We start from the raw sequence: 24940 nt of genomic DNA on the forward strand, positions 1-24940 counted from the left end.
AGTCTGACAAGTGATGCAATAAAGAAATTGTAGCTATTTTGCAAGTTTCCTTGTCATCAGCAGCCAGTAAAAGATCATCTACATATTGGATCAGAGCAACACCAGGAGGAAGTACAAGAGCATCTAATTGACTCTTCAATGCTTGGCTGTAAATTGAAGGGCTCTCACAATAACCTTGTGGAGCGCGTTTGAATCTGAAACTGCGACCTCCTAAGGAGAAACCAAAAATGTCTCTACTTTCCTCGGCTATCGGTATGCTGAAAAATGCATTCTTCAAATCGATCACTGTAAACCATGAGGCTGAGGCAGGAATCAACGTCAATAATGCAGTGATATCTGGTACCACAGGAAACTGCGGAATCACTATTTTGTTAACTTCTCTGAGGTCAATCACAAATCTGTAGATTGGAGGTTTGGACGGGTCAGTGCGTTTTAAAATCGGCAGAACAGGACTATTGCAGACATTTCCTCTAGTTTCCTCTATCACATCTTTCTGTATTAAGTCTTTCACAATCAGCAAAAGTGCACGTTCACCTTCATTCGAAATCCGATACTGTGGGATTCGTGGGAATCTAACATTCGCTTTCAGACTTACCACATAAGGGGGAATTTCCAAGAGGCCTACATCGTTAGGACCAGTCGCCCAAAGAGTATCAGGGAGAGAACGCAGCTCCGGTGGGAGCTTATCCATCGACATATACATTGGAGAGATGACTCTTTTGCCTAATGTGAGCTGTACTCCCGAAGGAGAACAGTACAGTGTCGCATGCAGGCGTTTCAACAGATCTAAACCAAGCAGATTCTCATTACAACCGGTTGTTAGGATAAGGGGTGCTTCTAGTTCGCATGGCCCAACAGAAATTGATAAGGGACTAGAAACAGGATTGTGAACAGGGGCGCCTGAGAAACCTACTGAAGTGTTCGTTAAGCCAGACAAAGGTGCGCCAGGGAGTTTCGCATGCATAATTGAACTTTTTGCCGCACCAGTATCCAACAGAAACGGTTCGACCACGCCTGATGTAACTACTGCGACATAAGGTCCACTCTGATCAACTGGAACTGATACTACTCCCTCTCTTTGCCTGTGGCTGTCCTAGTACTCGCTTCTCTGAATCTCTTCATTATGATCATAGTAATCTTCAACATGATACTGTGGAGATCTACCCGGTTGCGCAGTTTGTACATTTCGCTGATCGAAATAATTTGATGGGCGATCGGCCTGTGGTGTCATTGTACCACGTCCTCTACCTCTAGGAGCTTGCATAAACCCAACATTGCCTCTCTGAGCTGGGACACCACTAGTCTGTGCGTGCAGTACTGGACACTCATTCTTATAGTGACCCTCCTTTTTACAATAGGCACACTGATTCCATGCTAACTGTTGTCGGGAAAAACCATAATTAAATCTTTGGGACGTCCCTTGCTGGAATTGTGGCTGTTGCTGAAACTGGGGTCGCTGCTGTGAATCTGACTGATTCGAGCGAGGCGGATACGCCTGTTGCAAAAGAACTTTAGTTTTCAAGTCTTTTGTCTTCTTTTCTGACTTTTCCTTCTCTTCTTTCTCTCTATTCTCGTAATACTGAGCAGTTGCAAGTATCTGTGCTGTCGTCGACACTGCCCATGCACTTTCAGAATCCTTTAACTTGTTACTAAGCTCAGGTAGTAAATTAAACACGAACTTGTCGACAAACAACCTCTGGCCTCCCTCAGTACTCATATCTTGCCCACTGTGGTCTACGAAGGTCTCTTCAAATCTAGTGAAAAAGTCAGAGACGCTTTCGTCCTTCTTTTGCTTGCATGCCGATAGTTTATCCCAATTAACTCGTAACGCTGGCATCAGCGTTTTCATCAGATTAATTATTCTGCCAGGTAAGGCAGCAATCAGGGGTTCAGGTTTAGCACCGCCAACTTGTTGCGCATCTGCCGCTACAATAGCTGGCCAATCACCTCCTAGGGCGACTGGGTGGTTCTCTTGCCGAATCTTGGCCCATATAGGCTGTGGCACTACATTGCCAAATAGCATTTCAATGTCTGCCAAATTCATGACACACGCTTGAACTGTCTGTGTTAACTCTTTATAATAACCAGCAGGGTTTTTACGCGGGTCCGGCAGTGCTTGTTTTACTGCTAATACTTCGGCCCGCTTCCAAGGGATGTGTATCCACACTCTCTGGAATCGTGCCGGAGCAGCTGCAATACCATTAGCCCCATCAGCTTGAACTGCTTCGCGCCATATGGGTGGAACTTCCCTCATCGGATATTGACTTCGTCTTTTCCTAGTAATCGGTGAACCATCAGGGTCCCTTGGCGCTCGAAGAGGGGAATCATCCCTATAAGCTAAAATCAGTTCTATCGCTTCCCTTACTTCTGAACCTATCACCATTCCTGCGGCAAATTTCTGCTGAACATATATCAGATCAGAGGGGACAGAATCTAAGTCATCATCATCCCATTCCTCACGCACAAGAGAACACATCACGTCAAAAACATAACGTTGAGTTGGTTCATTCCATTGCATAAAGGTATCTAACACTCTTCGTGCATCATACTTCGCAGCTTTCGACATCCACCTAAGAGCTGTCGAATCTAACATTTCTCGTTCCTGGGGACCAGGAAGCTGGCTACGTCTCTGTATAGAGTCAGAAACGGGGGTCCCAATTAAAGACCTGTAGAGAGGAGTTAAGATATTAGTTACAGAGTCGGTTATTTTCTGACGAACGGAAAGCGGAGTCAGAATGTTTACAGAGTTCGGGAACAGGGCAGCTGGTGCAGATGAAATAGTAAGGGTGGGAGGAGCAGGTAAAGCAGTTTGCGAAACGACAGGCAAAGGCGGAACAGGCGACCCAGGAAGAGGGGGTGCCGAGGGAGCATTAACCACAGGAAGGACAGGAGCTGGAATCAAAGGAAGTGGAGCAACTATTCCAGGCTGACCAGCAGCTGGCTGTACAACAGGTAGTAACTGTGGTGCTGTAATACCCTGTGCATACGGTGGAGGTGATCTCAACAGGTAAGACAACAGAGGATCCTTTTCATGGTCCTCTATCGGCTTAGTAGGACAAGATGGCAATACAGGGTAACATTTATCAATTGCCAAATTATATTTTCTATTCGCCATCTCCATTGCTTTCTCAGTCTCGTTGACATGCAGCTGCCTAGCAGACTCCATTAAAGTCAACCCTTTCTCTTTCTGTTCTTTCTTCGTCTTCCTAATTTCTCTCTGTTTGGCTTCTTTACGCCATACGCGAAAAGAATCAAACATTGCCGGCCGGGCTTTTCTTTTAAACAACTTCATTTCTAGATTGTCTAGAATTTCGCTTTCGAAGCTACCATGCGGTGGCCAACTAAGGACACCATCTTTTCTGGTATAACGGACCTATACTTCATTATACGCAATAGGACCTACACCATGTTTACAATAGAGCTCATATGTAGGAGTTCCAATCGGAGGAACCGAACACGAATCCTCCAACCGGGAATCCCCGTTGCAACGTAACCAGGACAGGAAACAATTACTACTGTTAGTCATGACAAACAAAGACAAATTCCAACCAAAATGCGCAGAGAACTTAGGCCTACCAAAAAATGAACCAATACCAAAACAAAGATTATCTAAACAAGAGCAACCAATGATAATCTATGAATTAAACCAGAGCAACAAAGAACAACCAAACTGAGCGTAACCCACTTAATACTTAACTGAAATGTGGAAGACGTCACCAAGGAGAACCCGTCTACGTCTCGCCGTACTAAGGTCTGCACCTCGGGTCCAAGACAGGGCGACAGTCAGGGCAGCGGTCCTCTGTAGCCGTCTAGGAACGGGAACCCTCGTGGAAGAGATCGTCGGGCCACTTTTACGACATGCAGGGATCGATGAAGCGGGGTACCTCCCTCCGGAATCTTCACACGAAACTCCTCGAACTTTTCAGGCTTTGGACCGGTACCGGATGACGTCGCCCCACGTTGGGCGCCAATTTGAGGTTCTGGACTTTTAAGAGTCCAGAGGTGTCAGGGAAACAACACCCGAAGACCCCTGAGTTCCTTCCTGTCTCGGTGCACAAATAAACAGAGACGCGGGTTTCTCGATGGTGGCGTCAGAGACCAAGATTTATTCACTGCAGGGACACAGAAGTCATAGGAACCACACAGAGGCAGAATCTACGAGACTGTTCAAATTGCATTAAGTGGGTTGTTCCTTAAATACACGAAATATGTCTTTAGGCAACATTACACGAATATTTCTCATGCCCAACCCGGTATCCCAAACAAACAATAAATAGACATCAAACAATAATTAGTCGTAGGTTTTCGGTATTCGATCAAGTCCCCTTGTCAGTTTTCCATTCTTTGCCCGATCCTCCCCATCATAAAAATCGTAACCTCCCCATTGTAAAAGCCCTGAAGGAGAGGAGCAGAGCCAGGTGCAAAGGATTGAAAAGTAGGATAAGAGGTGTTTATGGATCATAAACGGGCATGGCTACCGTCTTCGGCCTCTCGGTCAGGACAATGGACACGAGAACCAGTATAGCAGGACTGGCCTCAGGCAAGGGAGGCAGCTTGATTCTGCCTAGTCGTGCAGCGTCAGCCTTTCTCGGGGCTCGAGCTTACGTGTCCTTAACAAGGTGATTCTGCCGGGGTCATCGCCCGTCCATTGACTATGTGAGGGCAAGAAACAAAATGGATGCCGTAACTAAAATGGATGCCATGACTTAACAACAGAATGCCCTATTTCTCAGTGAATTCATGCTAGTTGCGCAGCGAAAACACTGTCATGCATATAATGGATCATTTACGGTTCATTGGTACCAAAATCGTGTCAGTACTACGATACCGGATACACGGGTTCGGATCGCTACAGAACCTCACTTCCCTTCGCGGTCAGTCTGTTCAAGTTCTGACGGACAACACTACCGCGATGTGGTATGTCAACAAGCAGGGAGGAGTAGGGTCTCTTTGTCTCTGCAGAGAGGCTCTGCGTCTATGGTCCTGGGCTCAGGACCATCAGATTTGTCTGATGGCAAATCATCTGGCCGGGGTGCTGAACGTACGTGTGGACAGCCTCAGTCGGCAGTTCTCCGCCGACCACGAGTGGAGGCTCCATCCGGAGGTGGTTCGTCACGTTTTTCGGACGTGGGGGACTCCTCGGATAGATCTATTCGCCACTCGCGAGAACGCGCACTGCCCGTCATTCTGCAGTCTCCAGTTTCCGATGCAGGGGGCGTTGGGGGACGCGTTTCAGTTGAGTTGGGGCTCACGACTCCTTTACACGTTTCCTCCCATACCCTTGATTCCTCGGGTTCCTCGGAAGATTCGCCAAGACCGGGCCCAAGTTATATTGATCGCCCCGGATTGGCCGAGAAGGGTGTGGTAAACAGATCTTCTCCACCTCTCCTCGTGCCCTCCGCTCCGTCTCCCTCTGAGGGCAGACCTACTCTCGCAATCGGAGGGGTAGGTTCTATACCCCCACCTCCAGAGCTTACACCTTCATGCCTGTAGATTGAACGGGGCAACCTGAATTCTTTTTCTCTCCCGCCTGATGTGGTAGATGTAATTTTGTCTGCCAGACGCCATTCCACCAAATCTATCTATTCCTATAGGTGGTCTAAATTTGTAATCTGGTGTGGAGAGAAGTCAGTTGATCCTTTGAGGGCTAGTTTATCTGACATTCTGCAGTTTGCCCTTTCTCTTGCTCAGCAAGGATTTGCTGTGGCTACTGTTAAGGGATATTTATCGGCTTTGCTTGCCAGATCAGCCGTCGTTGTTCAAATCACCTATTGTTCTACGATTTCTAAAGGGCCTTAAAAACATGTTTCCTCCTACTCCCTTTATTGTGCCTCAATGGGACTTAAACCTTGTCTTGACTTATCTTATGGGTTCTCCCTTCGAGCCCTTACACAAGTGTACTCTGAGACTGTTGTCTTTTAAGACGGTTTTTCTCATTGCAATCACCTCGGCAAGGAGGGTAAGTGAGCTTCAAGCTCTAAGTTCAAAACCCCCGTTTTTGACCATTCATGCTGAAAGAATGGTACTCAGGACCAGGGCTGCATTTCTGCCTAAGGTGGTAACTCCCTTCCATCTGGGGCAGTTCATTACCCTTCCTACCTTCTATCCTCCCCCTCACCCTTACAAGGAGGAGGAGAGACTTCACCGCTTGGACCCTAAGAGGGCGGTGAGCTTCTACCTGGACAGGACAAAAGACTTTAGAGTTGATGACCAGCTCTTCGTGGGCTTTGTTGGCTGCAGGAAAGGCAGAGCGGTGCATAAGCGCACCCTTTCCAGATGGATTGTCTTGTGCATCAAGATATGCTACTCTTTGGCTGGTAAAGAACCTCCAGAGGGTTTAAGGGCCCATTCTACTAGAGCTAAGTCTTCCACTTCTGCTTTGTCTAGGGGTGTTCCTCTGGAGGACATTTATAGGGCGGCAACTTGGGCCTCCCTCCACACTTTCGCAAAACATTATTGTTTAGACTCTGAGGTGATACTGTATCTAACAGCAAAAGCGTTACCGAAGGTAAGTAACTTGTTCTTTGGTGCCCTCCTTGCATACACCTGTTTGAGTCAGTTTAGGAACCATTGGTTCCCGCTCTGGCACGAAACTGGACAAAGGACAGGGGAGTAATCTCCCCTCTGTCCAGGCCCTCCTCTGGGAGGGACCCTAAGTCGTTTCAACCCTTTCCTTGGATATTTAAGGGCTCCCCTGTGGGTGGTTCCTAAAATTTTTCAAGAGACAAGACTCGCCTCTGAAACCAAGACTCTCTTCGACAAACTGGACACTTGGACTTCACTGGACTTCAACTGGAACCGAGACTGCACATAGGAAGACTCCTGATGCTCCAGGTTTTGCTGTTCTTCAAGTCTTCTGCCTCGTCTGTGTCTGTGCTTCATGCAGGCTCTCCAAAAGGCATGTGGGCATCATGCACATCTGAAGTAAACTCCCTTGGAGTGAAGGAGTCACTCCCCTGCATCTGCTGGCACTGCAACGAAGCTGACAGGTCTGCTGCTCCTGTCGTTCTATGGACTTCCCGAGGCTCAGCAACACAGGTGTTGGTTCTGTGGCTCTCCAGATGCCTGATCTGTCTTCCCTGCCCCTCGTCGGAATCGCTGGGACCAAAATCCTGTGAACTGTGTCAACTTTGCCAGGGCTTGTTTGCACTGCACTCCAGAGATCTTCAGGCTACAAGAAGCTCGAGCCTCCAGCACCTCATCCCGTGAAGATCAAGGTCCTCACTGTATCCCTTGCACCGGCCTGCCTCCATCTTTTGTGAGCTGCCTGAGGTCCTCTTGCGATTCCTGCGCCTTTGGCCTATGGGTCCTTTTGAGGGTCTTCTCTTGCTTCAGTGGGCTCCACTGCTTGCTCAGGGCCTGCTCTGACTCACCCACACTTGGTGAGTTGTTTGGACCTTGCGGAACCCAAAGTTTGCATCTCTTCGCTTTCCACGCCAGTTGCGGCTACCAAGGCTTGTTGGTGCTCCCGCAAAGACACCGACCAGACACCGATATCCGATTTGGGACAGCTTGTGCATGGCTCCTGGTCCTCACAGCCGCAGCGTCAAGGTCATTGTCCTCACTCCTGAACCTCCCAACATTGGGAGGTTCAGGAGTGAGGACAATGAGTCTATGCCACCTCCAAGTGGCATAGACTCTGTCTCCTCTGCCTGAAGGTTCTCCTCTTCAAGAATCCACCCTTGAACTCCACCGGACTTCTTCAGAGACTTCTCCGAGGTGCTTCTCCCATTGTCGTCTACAGCTGGTTCCGACTTCACTTCACCCTTATGCACCTGGCTTTCTTGGTGCAGGTAACCTTGTTCCTGGGGCATCCACAGGTGGAGTGACTCTCCAACCTTCCATGCTTTAATGGGTTTCTTCAGAGTCCTCTGAGAAGGGTCCTTATTCTTTAAAACTGCAACCACGACTTCTCCATAAGCTTCCATTGGGCACCCGGCTGTTTCCATTCTGCACACAGCCTCCGAGGGGTTCCTGGGTAATTACCTTGGTTGGTCCTTGTTCTCCCAGCTTCTCTGAATCCTTTAGTCCAAGTCCTGTTCTCATTTGCAGTTTGCATTCCACTTTCAATGTGTATTGTTGATATCTCCGTGTAGGAGATAAAACGAGTTACTTACCTGTAACTTCAGTTATCCAGTATTTCAGTTATCAGTATTTCTGATGGATACATCTGCCAGTGGATTCCTCACCTTGTGAATATCCCCTGCGCCAGCAACATTCGGAAACTTTTGTAGCAGTCCACGCCGATGAGGTCGAAGACGACGTCACAGAGGAACGGCTCCGCTCGCGACTCCGCTGACGTCACCGGCTCCATAAGAAGACCTCGTCTGCGTGATGACGTCAGTTCCCTTTTTTCCGCGCCGTCGAAGCCAACGGATTTCGGGAATCGCTGTTGTTAGCATCGTTGTTACTTTGTGTATTATCTAGATTTTCTCTGTTCTTTCTCGAGAATATCGACAAGGAAGTCTGGATTCAAGCCTTGCCGTGAGTGTGGCAAGCACATGTAGATCACAGATCCACATATGGACTGTGTGTGGTGTTTTTCATCAGACCACGACGTGGATGGCTGTTCCAGCTGCCGAAAGATGAGCACGAAGGCTCTTAAGGAACGGGAAGCGAAGCTCTTCATTGCAAAAATTAAGAAGGAGAAGAGAGGGAGAAGGAGGTCGAGGACGAGGTCGAGGTCTCGATCGAGGTCGGCGTCGAAGTCGACTTCGGGGCATGCTTCTCGAGCCAAGAAGCATAAGAAGAAGAGAAGACACTCTTCTGATGGATACATCTGCCAGTGGATTCCTCACCTTGTGAATATCCCCTGCGCCAGCATTCCACGGAACTTTTCTTCCCCAGCATTCCACGTCGACGGGGGCGACGTTGTGAGAAGTTGGCCTGATGTATGATGTCACTAGTTATAGTGTACACCTTATATCAGTCCAAATACCCTTATGGTGATTGGTTGTAAAGTCAACCTTATAGACCAGCTATCCTAGTGGTAGCATGGACAAGAGCAGTCTTAGGCTAAACTCTGAATGGCATGTGAAGCCAGCTGTGATACCATATATAATCCCTTGAATACCAAATGAAAGGACACCACAACAGATATATATATAAAATAAAGTGTATTTATTCTAAGCAAACCCTCAGCACTCTTTATGAGATTAGAGGTAAGTACAACACAGTCTTATTAATGCATACAGTAAGTCACACAGGTAAGTAATACAGTTAGGCCCTAGGGGCCACGCAAACCATATACTAAGTAAGTGGTATAAGAACCACTGTCACGGAAATAGAATAGGCCTAGGCCTAGGGAATCGCTGGGGCTACACTACACTAGCGTTAGTTAGGAAGTGGGAGGCCCACGGGATTCGTGTGCAGAGTGGAAACACTCACGCGTAATGCGTAAAAGTCAATAGCAATATTACAGTTTAGAAGTAGATAGATTTAGGACACTTCCGGAGTAGCTAGGAAGTTGAGACTTGAAAACTAGACACTAGGATAGTCACTATCCTGATGAGCACCGGAGTACCCAAGTTACCTAGCCCACAGGCTGCGGGTGCCTAGGGGTGAAGATGCGTCGTTTTCGTCGTCGACTCCTATGGATGCCTGAAGAAAGATGCTGACAGGCAGTCAGTGAAGAGTGTCCGGTGGATCCCAAGGCTGGGATCAAGAAGAGAAGAAACCTGCAAGCAGAAGGGACAGAGTCAAGGTCACTAGCCAGTGACCACGTGGAACCAGGAAGGAACCAGGCGATGTCGTGAAGAGTTGCAGGTGAAGGTGAAGCTTGTCGCTGCAGCCAGGAGGACCAGGAGGCGTCGAGGACGACCAGGACCAGGAGGCGAGCTGTCCCACGAAGGCTCTTGCTGTCGGCGGCGTCGAAGTTGGACTAGGACTCACCAAGCCTTGGCAAGCGGAACCCACGAAGAACAAAGGACTTGCTTCTGGTGCAGACCAGGAAGGTCTGGGGTGCTTCTTCTTTGCAGAGAAGCAGGAGCCAGTCTGGAGGAGCCAAACCAGCGCAGAAGATTTCAGGGTGCGTCGTCACAGAGGCCACTAGCCAGCGGGCAAGCAACCGGACAGACGCGGCAAGCAGGAAAATGCTGAAGGGCCCCACGCAGGACTCGTGGAGTGTGGGGGGCTGATCTTCGGTGCAGATGGTGCTTGGGGTTGGGGCTTCTCAATCCCCGGTGCACAACTTCGAGGGTACCTCAGAAGCTGCGCTGTAAGTTACTAGCCACTTTTCCCAGGTAGCCGGTCCCACGTCGCTCGTCGCCTCCACGGATCTCAGCTCTGCTGCAGATGTGGATGAGGGTCGGAGAAGTCTGGAAGTCAAGGCTCTGGTCGGGCTCTGCAGTCGGTTCCTCGTAGAACGGTCGCAAAGCAAAGGGTAGTCTCTTGATGGTGCCTGTTTGCACAGGGTAGCCACTCCTTGGCTACAAGGGAGATTCTTCAGTCTTCTTCTTTCGTCGAATGTCGAAGGTCCAGAGTTTCTGTTCAGTTTTGCAGGTTCAGGATAATCTAAAGTCTTGAGGCCCAACTCCCACTCTTATACTAATCTGGGGGGCTGGGATACCTGCTAGGTCACGCCTTATGGGTGGGACCTGGGAGGGGGTGGTTACACCCACTTCCCTTTGTCCAGTTTCGCGCCAGAGCTGGGGCTGGAGTGCCCCAGCGCCGGTTTGAACTGGACTATGCAAGGAACACCTTGTGTGCCCCAGGCATGTCTCATTCCTTTCAGCCCACCCTGCCCCAATACACTAAAGGCTGTCTGGGGAGGTGCTAGCACCTCCCCAAGCAGGAAACCTATTGTCCAGGCCTCCCTGGCTGGGATCACTCCCAGCTGCAGGAGGTCAGACTTGTGTCGTGGCAGCAGCATCCATTTTGTGATGCTGAGGCTTTGGTCAGAGGCTAACAGTTGAAGTATGATTTTAACATGTCTTTCCCTCTAGAAGGGGGGAATAATATTCTCATGTCCAGAAATGGCATGGGGGTATTATTCCCTAGTGTTAGACACCTTACACGACATGTTTTGATAAAGCCAAACCATAGTTACCATAACCGTCTAAGATTATAAGGCACTTTAAGAGTATATGGTAGGCTATATCATAGAACAGCTATAAGGACAAGGTTCCGAAAGCTGCAGACAGGCTCAGCTCATGCTAGAGCACCATCTCACATGTTACCAAGCACTCTGCCTCCAGGATTGTCAAGGCCTGCCATAGGAGTGACTGATAGGTACACATGTGTCTATATGTAAGTTAGGTATAGGAATACTACACCTAAGCAAGGGGTGATTACACGACCTTGCCCCAGCTGAGTGATCAGCCAGTTGTGTCAAAATGGAAGGCCAGGCCAGGGGTGGCATAATACATGCTGCAGCCCCTGGTAGGCCTAGGGTACACCTATGCCCTGGGTACCTAGGGTACACTGTACAGGGGCCAATAAGGTGATCCTATCCAAATGGGTTATGCACCTAAAGTACATAGTATTAATTTAGAGAGAGAACAGCAGGGCTGTGGGTCTGATTAGCAGGCCCACAGCCACATCTAAGTCGAAAACCAGTAAAGCAAAAGCAAAAAGTGGGGGTGAACATAGAAAGCAGACCCTACTCTCCTACAGACGTCACAATACACCGGCTCCGCACGCGACTCCGATCGACGTCACCGGAGCCATAAGAAGCCCACGTCGGCGTGATGACGTCAGTTCCCTTTTTTCCGCGCCTTCGACGCGCAACGGTTTTTCTCCAGTGCTACTTTGTAGTTTGGTCGTGTATCTCTCTTTTCTTCGGCAATGTCTTCGACTAGGAAGTCGGGCTTTAAGCCCTGTAGGGAGTGTGGAGGCCTGATGTCGATGACGGATCCACACCAGAATTGTTTATGGTGCCTTTCCTAGGAGCATGATATGGAGGAGTGCGGATGCTGTAGGAGCATGAACCCGAAGGCACTTAAGGAAAGGAAGACCAAACTCTTTATGAAGAAGGTTGGTGAAGAGAAAAGAGGGAGGAAGAAGGAGAGATCGAAGAGGGAGTCATCGACTTCGAAGTCGTCGAGGTCGAAGAAACACCATAAGAAGAGTAAACACTCTCGACGTCGATCCTCGAAGTCCAAGAAGTCGAAGTCGAGGTCGAGGTCGGCGTCTTCTCATCGACGTCGGAGCAGAGGTTTGTCTCCTTCTCCTTCTCCTTCGAAGTCGCCGGAAGGTTCTCCTTCGGGAAAGCAGACTCCGACTCAGTCTCCGGCGAGGTCTTCGGCTCCGTCTAAGACGTCGACTCCGGTTCGTGTGGAGTCGGATGCTTCTATGCATGAGGAGCAGGAAGAGTCGGTTCCAGTACCTGAAGGTTCGGAGGCTCCAGTGGAGGATATTGCGGAGCCGGAGGCCCCACAAGAGGTTCCTTTGCCTCAGTTCCCGGCCCCAGGTATGGATTCGGCTAATTTCTTGAATGCTATGTATGGCATTTTTAATAGGGCGGCCTACCCATCCGGAGCACCTGCTGGTCCCGTGGGTCCGATGGCCTTTACAATGGGGGTGCCACAGCAGTATGCTCAGGCCCCCTTTATGCCCTTTATGCCGATGGTGCCTTCTTGGCAGTTTCCGGCGCCGCCTGTGGATTCGAGTCGACCTCGGAAGGTTCGGCAGGCTTCGGGGCCTCCTTCGACGCCGAGACTGGTTCCATCGACGCCGAAGCCGACTCCATCGACGCCGAAGCAGACTCCATCGACATCGAGGCTGACTCCATCTGCGCCGTGTCTGGTGCCGTCGACGCCGGTTCCTCTGGTTCCTCCGACGCCGCGTACGGCGTCGCCGACGTCGGTTCCCCGAATCCGGTCGAGGAGGGAAGCCCACAGGGTGTTGGAGGAAAGAAGATTTCGTGAGGTGGAAGAAGGCGAGGTTGATTCTTCTTCGGACGAGTTCGAGGGTATTGAGGATGCCAGTGGGCTGGATACGACCCCAGAGTGGGAACACGCATCTGCCAGGTCTTCTCCTCCTCATGAGTTGGCTCCCTGTCACGTGGTGATTAAGAAAGCAGCAGAGCTTCTGGATTTGCAGCTGCCTTCTGTGGAGTATAAGTCCAACTTACTCACAGAGGTGTTACATTCTCCAACTGCGACATCGGAGCCGTTGCTACCTTTCAATGAGGCCATATTGGAGCCGGTTTTAGAGGTATGGAAGAAGCCCCTTTCTTCTCCTGCAGTGTGTAGGCAGGTGGCAAGGAGGTACAAGGTTGCTCCAGGGGACCCTGACTTTTTATCTTCTCATCCGTCCCCGGACAGTTTGGTTGTGCAGGCTTCTTGCTCCAAGCATGCTTCCGGAGCTTTCCCTCAGTCTCCAGCTGACAGGGAATCCAAGAAAGCTGATCAGGCGGCCAAAAAGACCTTTTCAACAGGAAGCATGGCGTTGAAGTCCACGAATGCTACTTGCCTGATGGGGCGTTACGTGCATGCTCTTATGGATTCCATTAAGTCCTTGGCCCCAAAGTTGCCTGAAGGGGATAAGTCATCCTTCATGGAGGTTGTAGCTGACACTCAGGCGGCTGCCAGGCAAGTTATCCAGTCAGGATTGGATACTGCGGACTCTGTGGCAAGGATCATGGGGTCGTCTGTTGCAGTAAGAAGGCAGGCTTGGCTCCGTAACTCTGGTTTCTCGGCGGATGTTCAGGCTACTCTGGTCGATCTTCCGTTTGATGGTCAGAAGCTGTTTGGGGAGAAGGCGGACTCTGCCCTTCAGCGTTTTAAGGACAGCCGATTGACTGCAAAATCTTTGGGTCTGCAAGTGCCACCAAAGGGTTCGTCCTTTCAGAAATTTAGGGGCTTTGGGCGATCGTCTTTTCGCTCTTACCGGCAGCCTCAGCAGCAGCAGCAGCAGCAGCAGCAGCAGAATCCCCTCTATAAGTCCTATAGAGGGAGACAGAGGGGTCGGAGAGGTTCTGGACGCAACCCCTCTTCTTCCTCCTCCTCTGCTCCCAATGAGGCCTCAGGGAAGCAGCCCTAGATCCCCCATCCCGGATCATGTAAGACCTGTAGGGGGTCGGGTGTCCTACTTTCTACGGGGTTGGAAATCTGTTACAACCGACCTTTGGGTTTTGAACCTCGTAGAGACTGGGTACGCCCTTCCCTTTCGGGAGTTTCCTCCCCCTTACCCTCCTTGCCAGGGTTATTGCTCGGAGGACCACCTGCTTCTCCTGCAGAAAGAAGTTCTAGCCTTGTTTCAGAAGGGTGCTATAGAGGTGGTTCCGGAGCAGGAAAGGGGTCAGGGATGCTACTCCCGGTATTTCCTGATTCCCAAAAAGGACGGCAGATTGCGTCCAATCCTGGACCTCAGAATCTTGAACTTTTACCTGAAGCAGGAGAAATTCAAGATGCTGACCCTTGCGCAGGTTCTTCAAGCATTGCAGCAAGGAGACTGGATGGTGTCGCTCGACTTGCAGGACGCGTACTTCCATGTCCCAATCCTGAAGTCGCACAGGAAGTATCTCCGGTTTACGGTTGGGTCGCAACACTACCAATTTGCGGTCCTCCCGTTTGGTCTTACTACCGCACCTCGAGTCTTCACCAAGGTGATGGCGGTGGTGGCTGCTCATCTCAGGAGGTCAGGTGTCCCGGTTTTCCCTTACCTGGACGACTGGCTTCTGAAGGCAGAGTCCCCAGAGATGGTGCAGTGCCATCTGCAGGTGACAACTCAGCTGTTGTTCGACTTGGGTTTTTCGATCAATGTGCCCAAATCTCACCTGGTGCCCTCACAACGCAACCTATTTATAGGGGCAGTACTGGACACTACTGTGTGTCGGGCATTCCCTCCTCCTCAAAGGATTCTCGACATTCAGGAGATGGTCCCTTTTTTCCACAATGGAGCGGTTGTTCCAGTTCTGAAGGTCCTTCGCCTGCTCGGTCTGTTCGCCTCCTGCATTCTGTTGGTCAACCATGCACGCTGGCACATGAGGGCGCTCCAGTGGTGCCTCCGCAGGCAGTGGTATCAGCACAACGGGGATCTCGGGGAGTCGATCAAGATCTCCGGAGAAGCTGCGGCGGATCTGTCTTGGTGGAGCGTGGAGGGCAATCTGTCTCAAGGAAAGCCCTTCCATCTACCTCCATCGGTGGCCACGGTGATAACGGATGCATCCACTTTAGGGTGGGGTGCGCATCTGGGGGATCTGGAGATCAAAGGACTTTGGTCTCCAGAGGAAAGGTTGCTTCATATCAACCTTCTGGAATTGCGGGCGATTCGTTTGGCACTCAAGGCCTTCCTCCCTTCCCTTCGCGGTCGGTCTGTTCAAGTCCTGACGGACAACACGACAGCGATGTGGTATATAAGCAAACAGGGAGGAGTAGGGTCTCTTTGTCTCTGCAGAGAGGCCCTGCGTCTGTGGTCCTGGGCTCAGGGCCATCAGATTTGTCTGATGGCAAATCATCTGGCCGGGGTTCTGAACGTGCGTGCGGACAGTCTCAGTCGTCAGTTCTCCGCCGACCACGAGTGGAGGCTCCATCCGGAGGTGGTTCGTCACGTCTTTCGGACGTGGGGGACACCTCGGGTGGATTTGTTTGCCACTTTCGAGAATGCGCACTGCCCGTCATTCTGCAGTCTCCAGTATCCGATGCAGGGGGCGTTGGGGGACGCGTTTCAGTTGAGTTGGGGCTCGCGACTCCTTTACGTGTTTCCTCCTATACCCTTGATTCCTCGGGTTCTGAGGAAGATTCGCCAAGACCGGGCCCAAGTCATATTGGTCGCCCCGGATTGGCCAAGAAGGGTGTGGTACACAGATCTTCTCCACCTCTCCTCGTGCCCTCCGCTCCGTCTCCCTCTGAGGGCAGACCTCCTCTCGCAGTCGGAGGGGCAGGTTCTACACCCCCACCTCCAGAGCTTACACCTTCATGCCTGGAGATTGAATGGGGCAACCTGAATACTTTTTCTCTCCCGCCTGACGTGGTGGATGTAATTTTGTCTGCCAGACGTCATTCCACCAAATCTATATATTCCTATAGGTGGTCCAAATTTGTACTTTGGTGTGGAGAGAAGTCAATTGATCCTTTGAAGGCTCGTCTGTCTAACATTCTGCAGTTTGCCCTTTCTCTTGCTCAGCAAGGCTTTGCTGTGGCCACTGTGAAGGGATACTTATCGGCTTTGTCGGCTTTCCTTTGCTTGCCGGATCAGCCGTCATTATTCAAATCACCTATTGTTCTTCGATTTCTTAAGGGTCTCACAAACAGGTTTCCTCCTACTCCCTTTATTGTGCCTCAATGGGATTTAAACCTTGTCTTGACTTATCTTATGGGTTCTCCCTTCGAGCCCTTGCACAAGTGTCCCTTGAGACTGTTGTCTTTTAAGACGGTTTTCCTCATTGCAATTACCTCGGCAAGGAGGGTAAGTGAGCTTCAAGCTCTTAGTTCAAAACCCCCATTTTTGACCATTCATGCTGAACGAATGGTACTCAGGACCAGGGCTGCATTTTTGCCTAAGGTGGTAACTCCTTTCCATCTGGGGCAATCCATTACCCTCCCTACCTTCTATCCTCCCCCTCACCCTTCCAAGGAGGAGGAGAGACTTCACCGCCTGGACCCTAAGAGGGCGGTGAGCTTCTACCTTGACAGGACAAAGGACTTCAGGGTTGATGACCAGCTCTTCGTGGGCTTTGTTGGCTGCAGAAAAGGCCAAGCGGTGCACAAGCGCACCCTTTCCAGATGGATTGTCTTGTGCATCAAGATATGCTACTCTTTGGCGGGTAAGGAACCTCCAGAGAGTTTAAGAGCTCATTCCACTAGAGCAAAATCTTCCACTTCTGCTTTGTCTAGGGGTGTTCCTGTGGAGGACATTTGTAGGGCGGCAACTTGGGCCTCCCTCCACACCTTGGCAAAACATTATTGCTTAGACACCGAGGTGAGGAGGGACAGACACTTTGCACGTTCTGTCCTTCAGGACTTTCTGGTATAGAAGGGTGGACACCCTCCTCCGGGAGTGGGGACTGCTGTGGGAATCTATTCACAAGGTGAGGAATCCACTGGCAGATGTATCCATCAGAAGAACAAGTTACTTACCTTCGGTAACGCTTTTTCTGGTGGATACAGTATCTGCCTGTGGATTCCTCACTGACCCACCCGCCTCTCCGTTGTCCATCCTTCTATACCTACAATTCTATTGATGGTGTTTCAAAATGTATTTGTTACTGTCAAAGGCATTGTGTTATTCTTTTGCCTTTCTATTTATTCTTCACACTGTGTGTGTTGCTTTGTATATCATGTACTGTGTATACTGTGTATATATTGCTGTCGGTCCGTCCGTGTGCCTCGAAGGCACGGAAAAAAGGGGCGGAACTGATGTCATCACGCCGACGAGGTCTTCTTATGGAGCCGGTGACGTCAGCGGAGTCGCAAGCGGAGCCGTTCCTCTGTGACGTCGTCTTCGACCTCATTGGCGTGGACTGCTACAAAAGTTTCCGAATGTTGCTGGCGCAGGGGATATTCACAAGGTGAGGAATCCACAGGCAGATACTGTATCCACCAGAAAAAGCTTTACCGAAAGTAAGTAACTTTTTCCTTTCATAGATTCACATGCTTGAATATGTGTTAGTGATTGCGCTGTGCAATAAATAGTTATTTTTCATAAACACTGTGTTTTTTTTTTAATCTAATCTACACTATCGATTAAATGTGGTAAAACAAGCTGCTTTACACTCCTTCAAGATAAGCCTGAAACCTGCTCTCCACACTATTATTCACAGAACCCTGGGCATAACATTCCCCTTACGATACAACTCTTCCCTGGAACACCCGTAGATCTGCTCAAAGCGCTTAGAGACCTGCAGGTATTAAGCGCTCTACAAGTCAAAATTAACATAACATAACAGCTACCACTTTGAGAGCTTTCTACGGTTATCAAAGATCACTAATATACCCATAAGGGTTGCCTGGATTAGTACAAGGCGCCCTACTCATTTAAGGGAGCACCACATACTAAGCCAGTCTCCTTCACTTCCCTTCCCCTCTTACAAAGAAATTTAAAATGTTGGCAGTCTGGGATCAGTAACTGTGAGTACAATGTGATTGGGAGGGCTGCGCTCCGTCATATTCAAACTTCTCCTTTGTTTGTAAAAATATTTAAAAAATAATGTTAAAATATTATCATTTTGGGGGAGGAGCCTAGCGCGCAACCAAGATGGCCGCGTAGGTGCGAGGCTCCCGAGGACCTCCGCGACCTCCTGCATAAATCCTGACAGAATCCTGTCCCAGATGAGGGGACTGTATTTGTGAACCCGAGCAGAGGTGACGCCCGTTTTCCGTTTTTTAATCGGACCTCGGACACCGGCAGGAGCATCGATTGAGGTTTGCGGCCTTCTCCACACCGGCCCCCCGTACTGGAGTTGTGGGGCGATCCGGACACAAAGTGAACAACAGCGGCGGGCAAGGCTGGGTGACTCGCGTACCCCGCACTTTCACTTTCGCTTTTGCGCCCTCCTTGCTGCCAGGCGAGGTTGGGTTGCGGGGCGGTGTGCGGTGGTGTGGTCTCGCTGGGGTGCCCTGCCGGTCCGCCAGCTGCGGTCCGCCCTGCGGAGCGGTGGTCGCTCCCCCCTGGACCCCTTGAACTGGATTGTCGGCCCCCCCCTTTTCTTGAGGAGACTGACTCGTCTTGGGGATTGAAACCATGTCCACAAAACAAGATGGCGATCGGGCTAAGATAAAATCGACCCGCCGTGGCGCGGCCCAGCAATCCAACAGTATGGACCGCTACACCCTCCAGAAGGGATCCCCAGAGGCGCCGCGTAGGTCCCCTACGGGCCCGACTGATGCTTCCGCTCTGCCCACGGACCTGACCCTCCGAGACGTCATGGGCGCCATCGCCGAGATGAAGGCCTCGGTGGACCAGCGCTTCGACACTCTGGCGCAGAAGATTGACTCGGTCCTCGTGGACGTGGGCCTCGTGAGGGCTGATTTGTCTAAAACTAACGACCGGGTCGACTCTTTAGCCCACTCTACCACGGGCCTCACAACGGACGTGGCGGCCCTCCAACAGGAGGTGCGCAGGCTTGGCCAGGCGAGCGCCCTGATGAATCGTCGGCTGGAGGATTCCGAGGGTCGGGCCCGGAGGAACAACGTCCGCATTATCGGGGTGCCGGAGGGACGCGAGGCGGAGGCGGCGGATCTATTTGTTGAGGACCTGGTTCTCACCCATCTCCAGCCTCGGGGGCTGAGTAAATTCTTTGCGGTGGAGCGTGCCCACAGGGTCCCCGGGGGTAGGCCTAAGGTTGGAGCCCCTCCGAGGCCTCTCATCGCCCGGATCTTCAATTTTCGGGACAGAGACGCTATCCTACAGACTTCCAGGCTACAAGGGCCGGTCAAACTTGACAATATGGACATCAATTTCTATCCTGATTTCACTCCGGCAGTCCAAAAGCAGAGACTGAGCTTTCTTGGTGTTAAACGTCGCCTAAGGGACCTGAATCTCAAATATGCGATGCTTTTTCCAGCTAAGCTGAGAGTGGAGGTGGATGGCCACACGCACTTTTTTGATCGACCCGAGGTGGCCGGGGACTGGCTAGACACTTTGCCCGGAGATCGGGGCCGGGGAGGGTGGGGGAGTGCGGTTGATGGGGAGGGCCCGCCGGATCAGGACTGAGGGACTAATGGTAGGCCTTGCTCTGGACTGCGTTGTTGTCACTATTGACTGTTAGGGTAAGTTCCCCTCCTGTGGAGGTCGTGTGGGGTCTCTTGGGGGATCTCCCTCCTCCTCTGGGGGACTAGTTAGTTTTCTTATCTATGGGGCGACAGGCACACTGCACTTTGGGGGGGCTGTTCGGGCTCATGCAGGGGTGCAGGGTGGGGGGAGTTCTGTTGGGTTGGGTGGGTTGGGGTGGGGTGTGGTTCGTTTCTACCGCAAGGCAAACCCGTTATTGTATTGTTGTTTTTGAGATGCTCTGGGGGGGACAAATGATGGCTTCGTTATGTGATGGGGGGTAGGGATTTGACTTTGTTGTCCTGGAATGTTAACGGACTGGGTGATAGGATCAAGCGGGGTGTGGTCCTGCAGTATCTGAAACGGATTTCGCCTGATGTGGTCTTTCTGCAGGAGACACACCTTATTGGTAACTCCTTTTGTGCCATGAATCGCCGTGGCTTTCGCTTGGTGGCCCACTCGGGCTTCACATCAGGCTCGCGGGGGGTGGGCATCATGGTCAAGACCTCGCTCCCGCTAGAAATAGACGAGGTGCGCCATGATGAGAGGGGACGCTACACTGTCTTAGTGGGGAGGATGGAGGGCAAGGTGGTTGTCTTTGTCTCTGTGTACGTCCCACCGGGGCTACAGTCCACCACCTTTGCAGATCTGGGACGCCTCCTCCTTGACCTCCCGGGGGGGCTTCTGGTGGTTGGGGGGGATTTCAATGCGGTGGCTTCTGGGACTATGGATCGTCATCCCCCTAGGGACCTCCCCCGGGCACAGGCGTGGTTAGCGGGCCTTTTGGACACACTGGGATTGGTGGACTGCTGGCGTTTAAAGCATCCCACCCAGCTGCAGTACACCTTCCATTCGGGTGCCCATGGTAGCCTCTCGCGGCTTGATTATGTCCTTGTCCCTGCGGCCTATGCTGGGAGGGTGGGAGAGGTGCGCCATCTGGCGCGGGGTATTTCAGATCATTCCCCGCTCCTGTTGCACTTGGGTGTCTTCCCGAGGGGAGAGGGCAGGGTAGCCCCAATCAATGCTTGGTACCTGCGTGACCCCACTATTCGTGCCGACCTGATTAAATCATTGCAACGGTATTTTGAGGAGAATGTGGGGTCCGTTCCGTCGGCTATCTCCCTGTGGGAAGCCTTCAAAACAGTTCTCAGAGGGGAGGCCCTCTCCTTTATCTCCCATGCCCGCAGACGCGCACAGGAGGAGGTGACCCGGGTGGAGGCCGAAATTACTGAATTGGAGGGTGGTCTGGGGAGTGGGGTGACTGACTCGGCGCTGCATGTTCTACACCTTAAACAGGCGGCCTATAGGGCCCTCGTCACGGAGGCGGCCAGGGGCCTTAGCAGAGAGCAACAGGGGCGACTGTACGATGTGGGTGATAAGGCTGGCAAACTGATTGCATGGTTGGATAAGAAGGAGAGAGCTAGTCGTGTGGTCCCGCTGATTGAGAGGATGGATGGTGTACGAATTACTGAGCCGGATGGCATTGTTTCTTGCTTCGCGGATTATTTCCGCGAGGTATATTCCCCGGTCTCTCCCTGCTCGGAGGAGGATTCCCATGCCCTGCTGCGGGACATCGCGCTGCCCTCGCTTTCAGTGGAGGACAGGGATTCGTTGGATGCCGCTCCCACCTCGGATGAAATCGCCCTCGCCATACGCTCGGTCGCCTCGGGCAAGGCCATGGGCCCGAATGGCCTTCCTATCGAATTGTATAAGCTGCGACCGGATGTACTGGCACCTCACCTCCGCGCGATGTTCCTTGCGGCCCACTCGCGGGGCTCCCTCCCGCCGGACCAGCGTCTAGCTACCATCGTGGTTATCCACAAGGAGGGGAGACCGCGAGACCGGGTTACATCCTATCGGCCGATCTCGCTCTTAAATGCGGAGCCTAAAATCCTCGCCAAGGTGCTTGCCAACCGGCTGGTCGGCGTGGTGGGCGATCTGGTCCACCAAGACCAGTCCGGCTTTATTCCCCATCGCAACACGGCCCTTAACCTGCGGCGCTTGCACGGGGTGCTCGCGCGTGTTCCGTTCGTGCGGGAGCCGGCCATCTTGGCGTCCTTGGACGCCACCATGGCGTTTGACACGCTCGAGTGGCCGTACATCTGGGCGATGTTGGCGAAATTTGGATTTGGCCCGGGATTCATCAGCTGGGTCAAATTGTTGTACTCTGACCCATTGGCGCAGGTGGTGGTGAATGGTCGAGTCTCGGCCCCATTCGTGCTGGGACGGGGCACGCGACAGGGTTGCCCCCTGTCGCCGCTCCTGTTTGCATTGGCCTTGGAACCCCTGGCGGAGTGGCTGCGGTGGCACCCTTCTATCCGTGGTCTCCGTTGGACCCCTGAGTATGAGGACCGCGTGTCCCTCTACGCCGACGACATCCTGTTGTACTTAGCCTCCCCGCGTAAATCACTGATTGTCCTGGTCGATGTTCTGCGCTCCTTCGGCCGTAACTCAGGTCTTGTCATCAACTGGGCTAAATCCTGTGTCTATGTGCTTACCGGGGAGGCTCCTGTTCTCCCGCGGGGCTGCTCGATCCAGATTGCCTCGCAGGGGTTTCGTTACCTGGGCGTCTATATTACGCTGGACCCGGTGGCCCGCTACGAGCGGAATTTGCTTCCCCCCCTCCAGCGCTTGAAGGAGGACGTCGCGCGCTGGCGGCGCTTGCCGCTTTCGCCGCTCGGCCGGGCGGCATTGTTCAAGATGATGTCATTACCGCGCTTTCTGTACGCTCTCCAGAACTCGATGGACCTGGTCCCGGCGCGTTACTTCCGTGAGGTGGAGAGTTTGCAGCGCCGCCTGTTCTGGGACGGGAGGCCGCGTATAGCCCTGGCAAAGTTGACGCTCCCATGGTATGACGGAGGGATTGCCCTCCCGGATATTAAGCGGTATTACTGGGCCTCCCAATTAGCTGCAATTAATCACGGCCTTTACGGGCCCGCCTTAAACCCGGCATTTGAAATGGACAAGATGCTCCTGCCCGGTGGCGATTACAATCAAGCGCTCTACACTAGCGTGCCCGATTCCCGCCTGACGGGACCCGCGCGTGTCATGGTGCGAGTATGGCACGCGGCCAATGCAGCTATGGGATGGAAGGACCGTTTGACCCGGGCGTCACCGTTGTATGCGTCTGAGAGGTTGGGCTCCCTATGGACCTCGAAGGGCTTCGATAGGTGGGACACGATAGGCATTAGTACAGTGGGGGACCTCTGGACGAGGGGAGGATTCAAAACATTCGAGACACTGCAGGCGGAGTTTCAGCTGCAGGGCAGTGAATACTTTCGATACCTGCAGGTCCGTCACGCACTGGGTTCTGTCTTCCCAGACGTGGCCGCCATCCCGGAGTCCTCCCCACTGGAGGATAGAGTGCTAGATGGCCACGTTCCAGACAGCACGATCTCCCTCATCTACAAGAAGTTGATTAATGACCGCTCGGGCTTACTGACTGGGCTCCGCGAGGCTTGGGTTGCCGATGGGTTGGAGATGGACGACGAGGACTGGATTTCCGCGGTGGCCTCCCCGAAGGAGGTGGCCATCCCGGCTCGCCTTCGCTTCGTCCAGCTTAAGATACTTCACCGGGTATACATGACGGGGCCAGGGCTTCTGCGTATGGGCTATGCCGAGGATGGACTGTGTAAGCGTGGGTGCGGTGCATTGGCGACTTTTTTACATATTCTGTGGGAATGTCCGAGGGTGGAGCGATTCTGGCGTGGTGTGCATGAGGTCCTGCGAGCGGTTACGCATGTCGTGCTGGTGCCTGAAGCGAGGAGATGCCTGCTGAATGTGTGGGAACCGACCGACTACTCGGTTCCGCAGACGCGATGGGTGACACTGGGTTATATGATTGCTAAACGTGACATCGCTCAACTGTGGGGATCCCAGAGGCCCCCGGCAGTGTCGGCCTGGAAAGAACACATGGATTGGTGCATGTTCCGAGAGAAGGTGGTGTATGTGGCGCGGGGTAAGCCTGGGGCGTGGCTGAAGGTGTGGGGCCCCTGGAACGCCTACCGCGGGGGTATTTGCGAGCCGCCATTGTTGCCTCCCGCTTCACCAGCTCCGTCCCCCTAGATGACCCCCTCCCTCAATCCCGGGCACAGTGTTTTTCCCAGTCCCGGACTTATTCCCCTTCCCCTCCTTCGATTTTAGTGTATGGTTGGGGTCCCCCCATTTGAGGAGCATATGTTGTCACTTTCGCTCTCGGGTTGCCTTGCGGGTGTGGTTTTATGTTGTTGTGTTGTATAAAACGAAACCGTATTGTGGGCTCAGAGTTATGTGGCCCACGTTGTTGATACCTCCTGCTTTAGCGTCTCTGTAACGCCAAGTGCCTTATTGTATACATGTCATTTATTTCTGTCACTTTAGCGGCCGGCCGGAAGGTTGTAGGCCCATACCTGTATATATTTGATATTGTAATAAACGGTTTCAAAAAAAAAAAAAAAAAAAATATTATCATTTGACCTTTGTTTTAGTCATTTTATTTTTTTATTTAATTTTTTTATTTAACAGTGCATCATTTTTGGAGACTGGTTATATCCTGTTCCTGTTAATACAAATAAGAGATTTACTATGTAATTTTCTGTTTCATTTTTGCAGCGTTTAACCCAAGGCAACCGGATTATGTGCGTAAGAAGTACAAGAAAAAGATGGATCAGTTTTTGGAGAACTGTGAACTCATCACATATTTGGGAAATAAAATGACCCGCAAATATAAAGAGCCTCAGAACAGACCCATTGACTTTGATTTCAAGCTGAGAACATTTTTGTCACTTAAAGATGTCGACCTGACTTGTAATTAAGTTGTCCTGTTCATATTGTTCATTGCCAAAAAGAATCTCTATTTGTAACTGTGTACACATGTTTTTCATGTATATTTCTTTGAATATACCATATAATTATTTTATATTAATAAATAGTGTCATGCGTTTAATATTGTGTTCATTATTAATCAATTGTAGCGTCCCTTTTCAACAAATACTTGTACCACAATTGAATTTATAAATTCATAGACTGGGTTGGTTTAAACTCTCTCAAACATGTCAAAAATTACAGAACAAATCCACGTCGCTTGATCAGGTTTTCAAAATAAATTGTTTAGAAGGCTGCGCCGGGTTCAGGTGACTTCCTTATATCTAGTGCACACCTCGAATCAATGTCAAGCAAGCATTGCTTAGTCAAATAGGACTGGCTTTTTGTTAAGTGTTTGTAATAGTTAGTTGACATTGTGCGTGCTGCTCCCATCTGTTCTAGAAAGGAGAATAAAGCAACATCTAGGTCTACAAGAAGATGGGAA

General features: G+C 51.4%; 1 protein-coding gene across 6 annotated transcripts in view; it reads left to right on the forward strand.

Annotated features, from left to right (window-relative positions):
• Positions 1-24575, forward strand: part of AK9 (adenylate kinase 9) — a 1219082-nt gene extending 1194507 nt beyond the window's left edge. For all 6 annotated transcript variants that reach the window (XM_085611347.1, XM_085611348.1, XM_085611351.1 and 3 more), the window contains one exon: positions 24244-24575. In XM_085611347.1, coding sequence (XP_085467473.1) covers positions 24244-24446 — 203 coding nt within the window. In that variant the 3' untranslated portion in view covers positions 24447-24575. The remainder of the gene's footprint in view (positions 1-24243) is intronic.
• Positions 24576-24940: the final 365 nt, after the last annotated feature.

This window comes from Triturus cristatus, chromosome 6, assembly GCF_964204655.1.
Source record: "Triturus cristatus chromosome 6, aTriCri1.1, whole genome shotgun sequence".
NCBI lineage: Eukaryota > Metazoa > Chordata > Amphibia > Caudata > Salamandridae > Triturus > Triturus cristatus.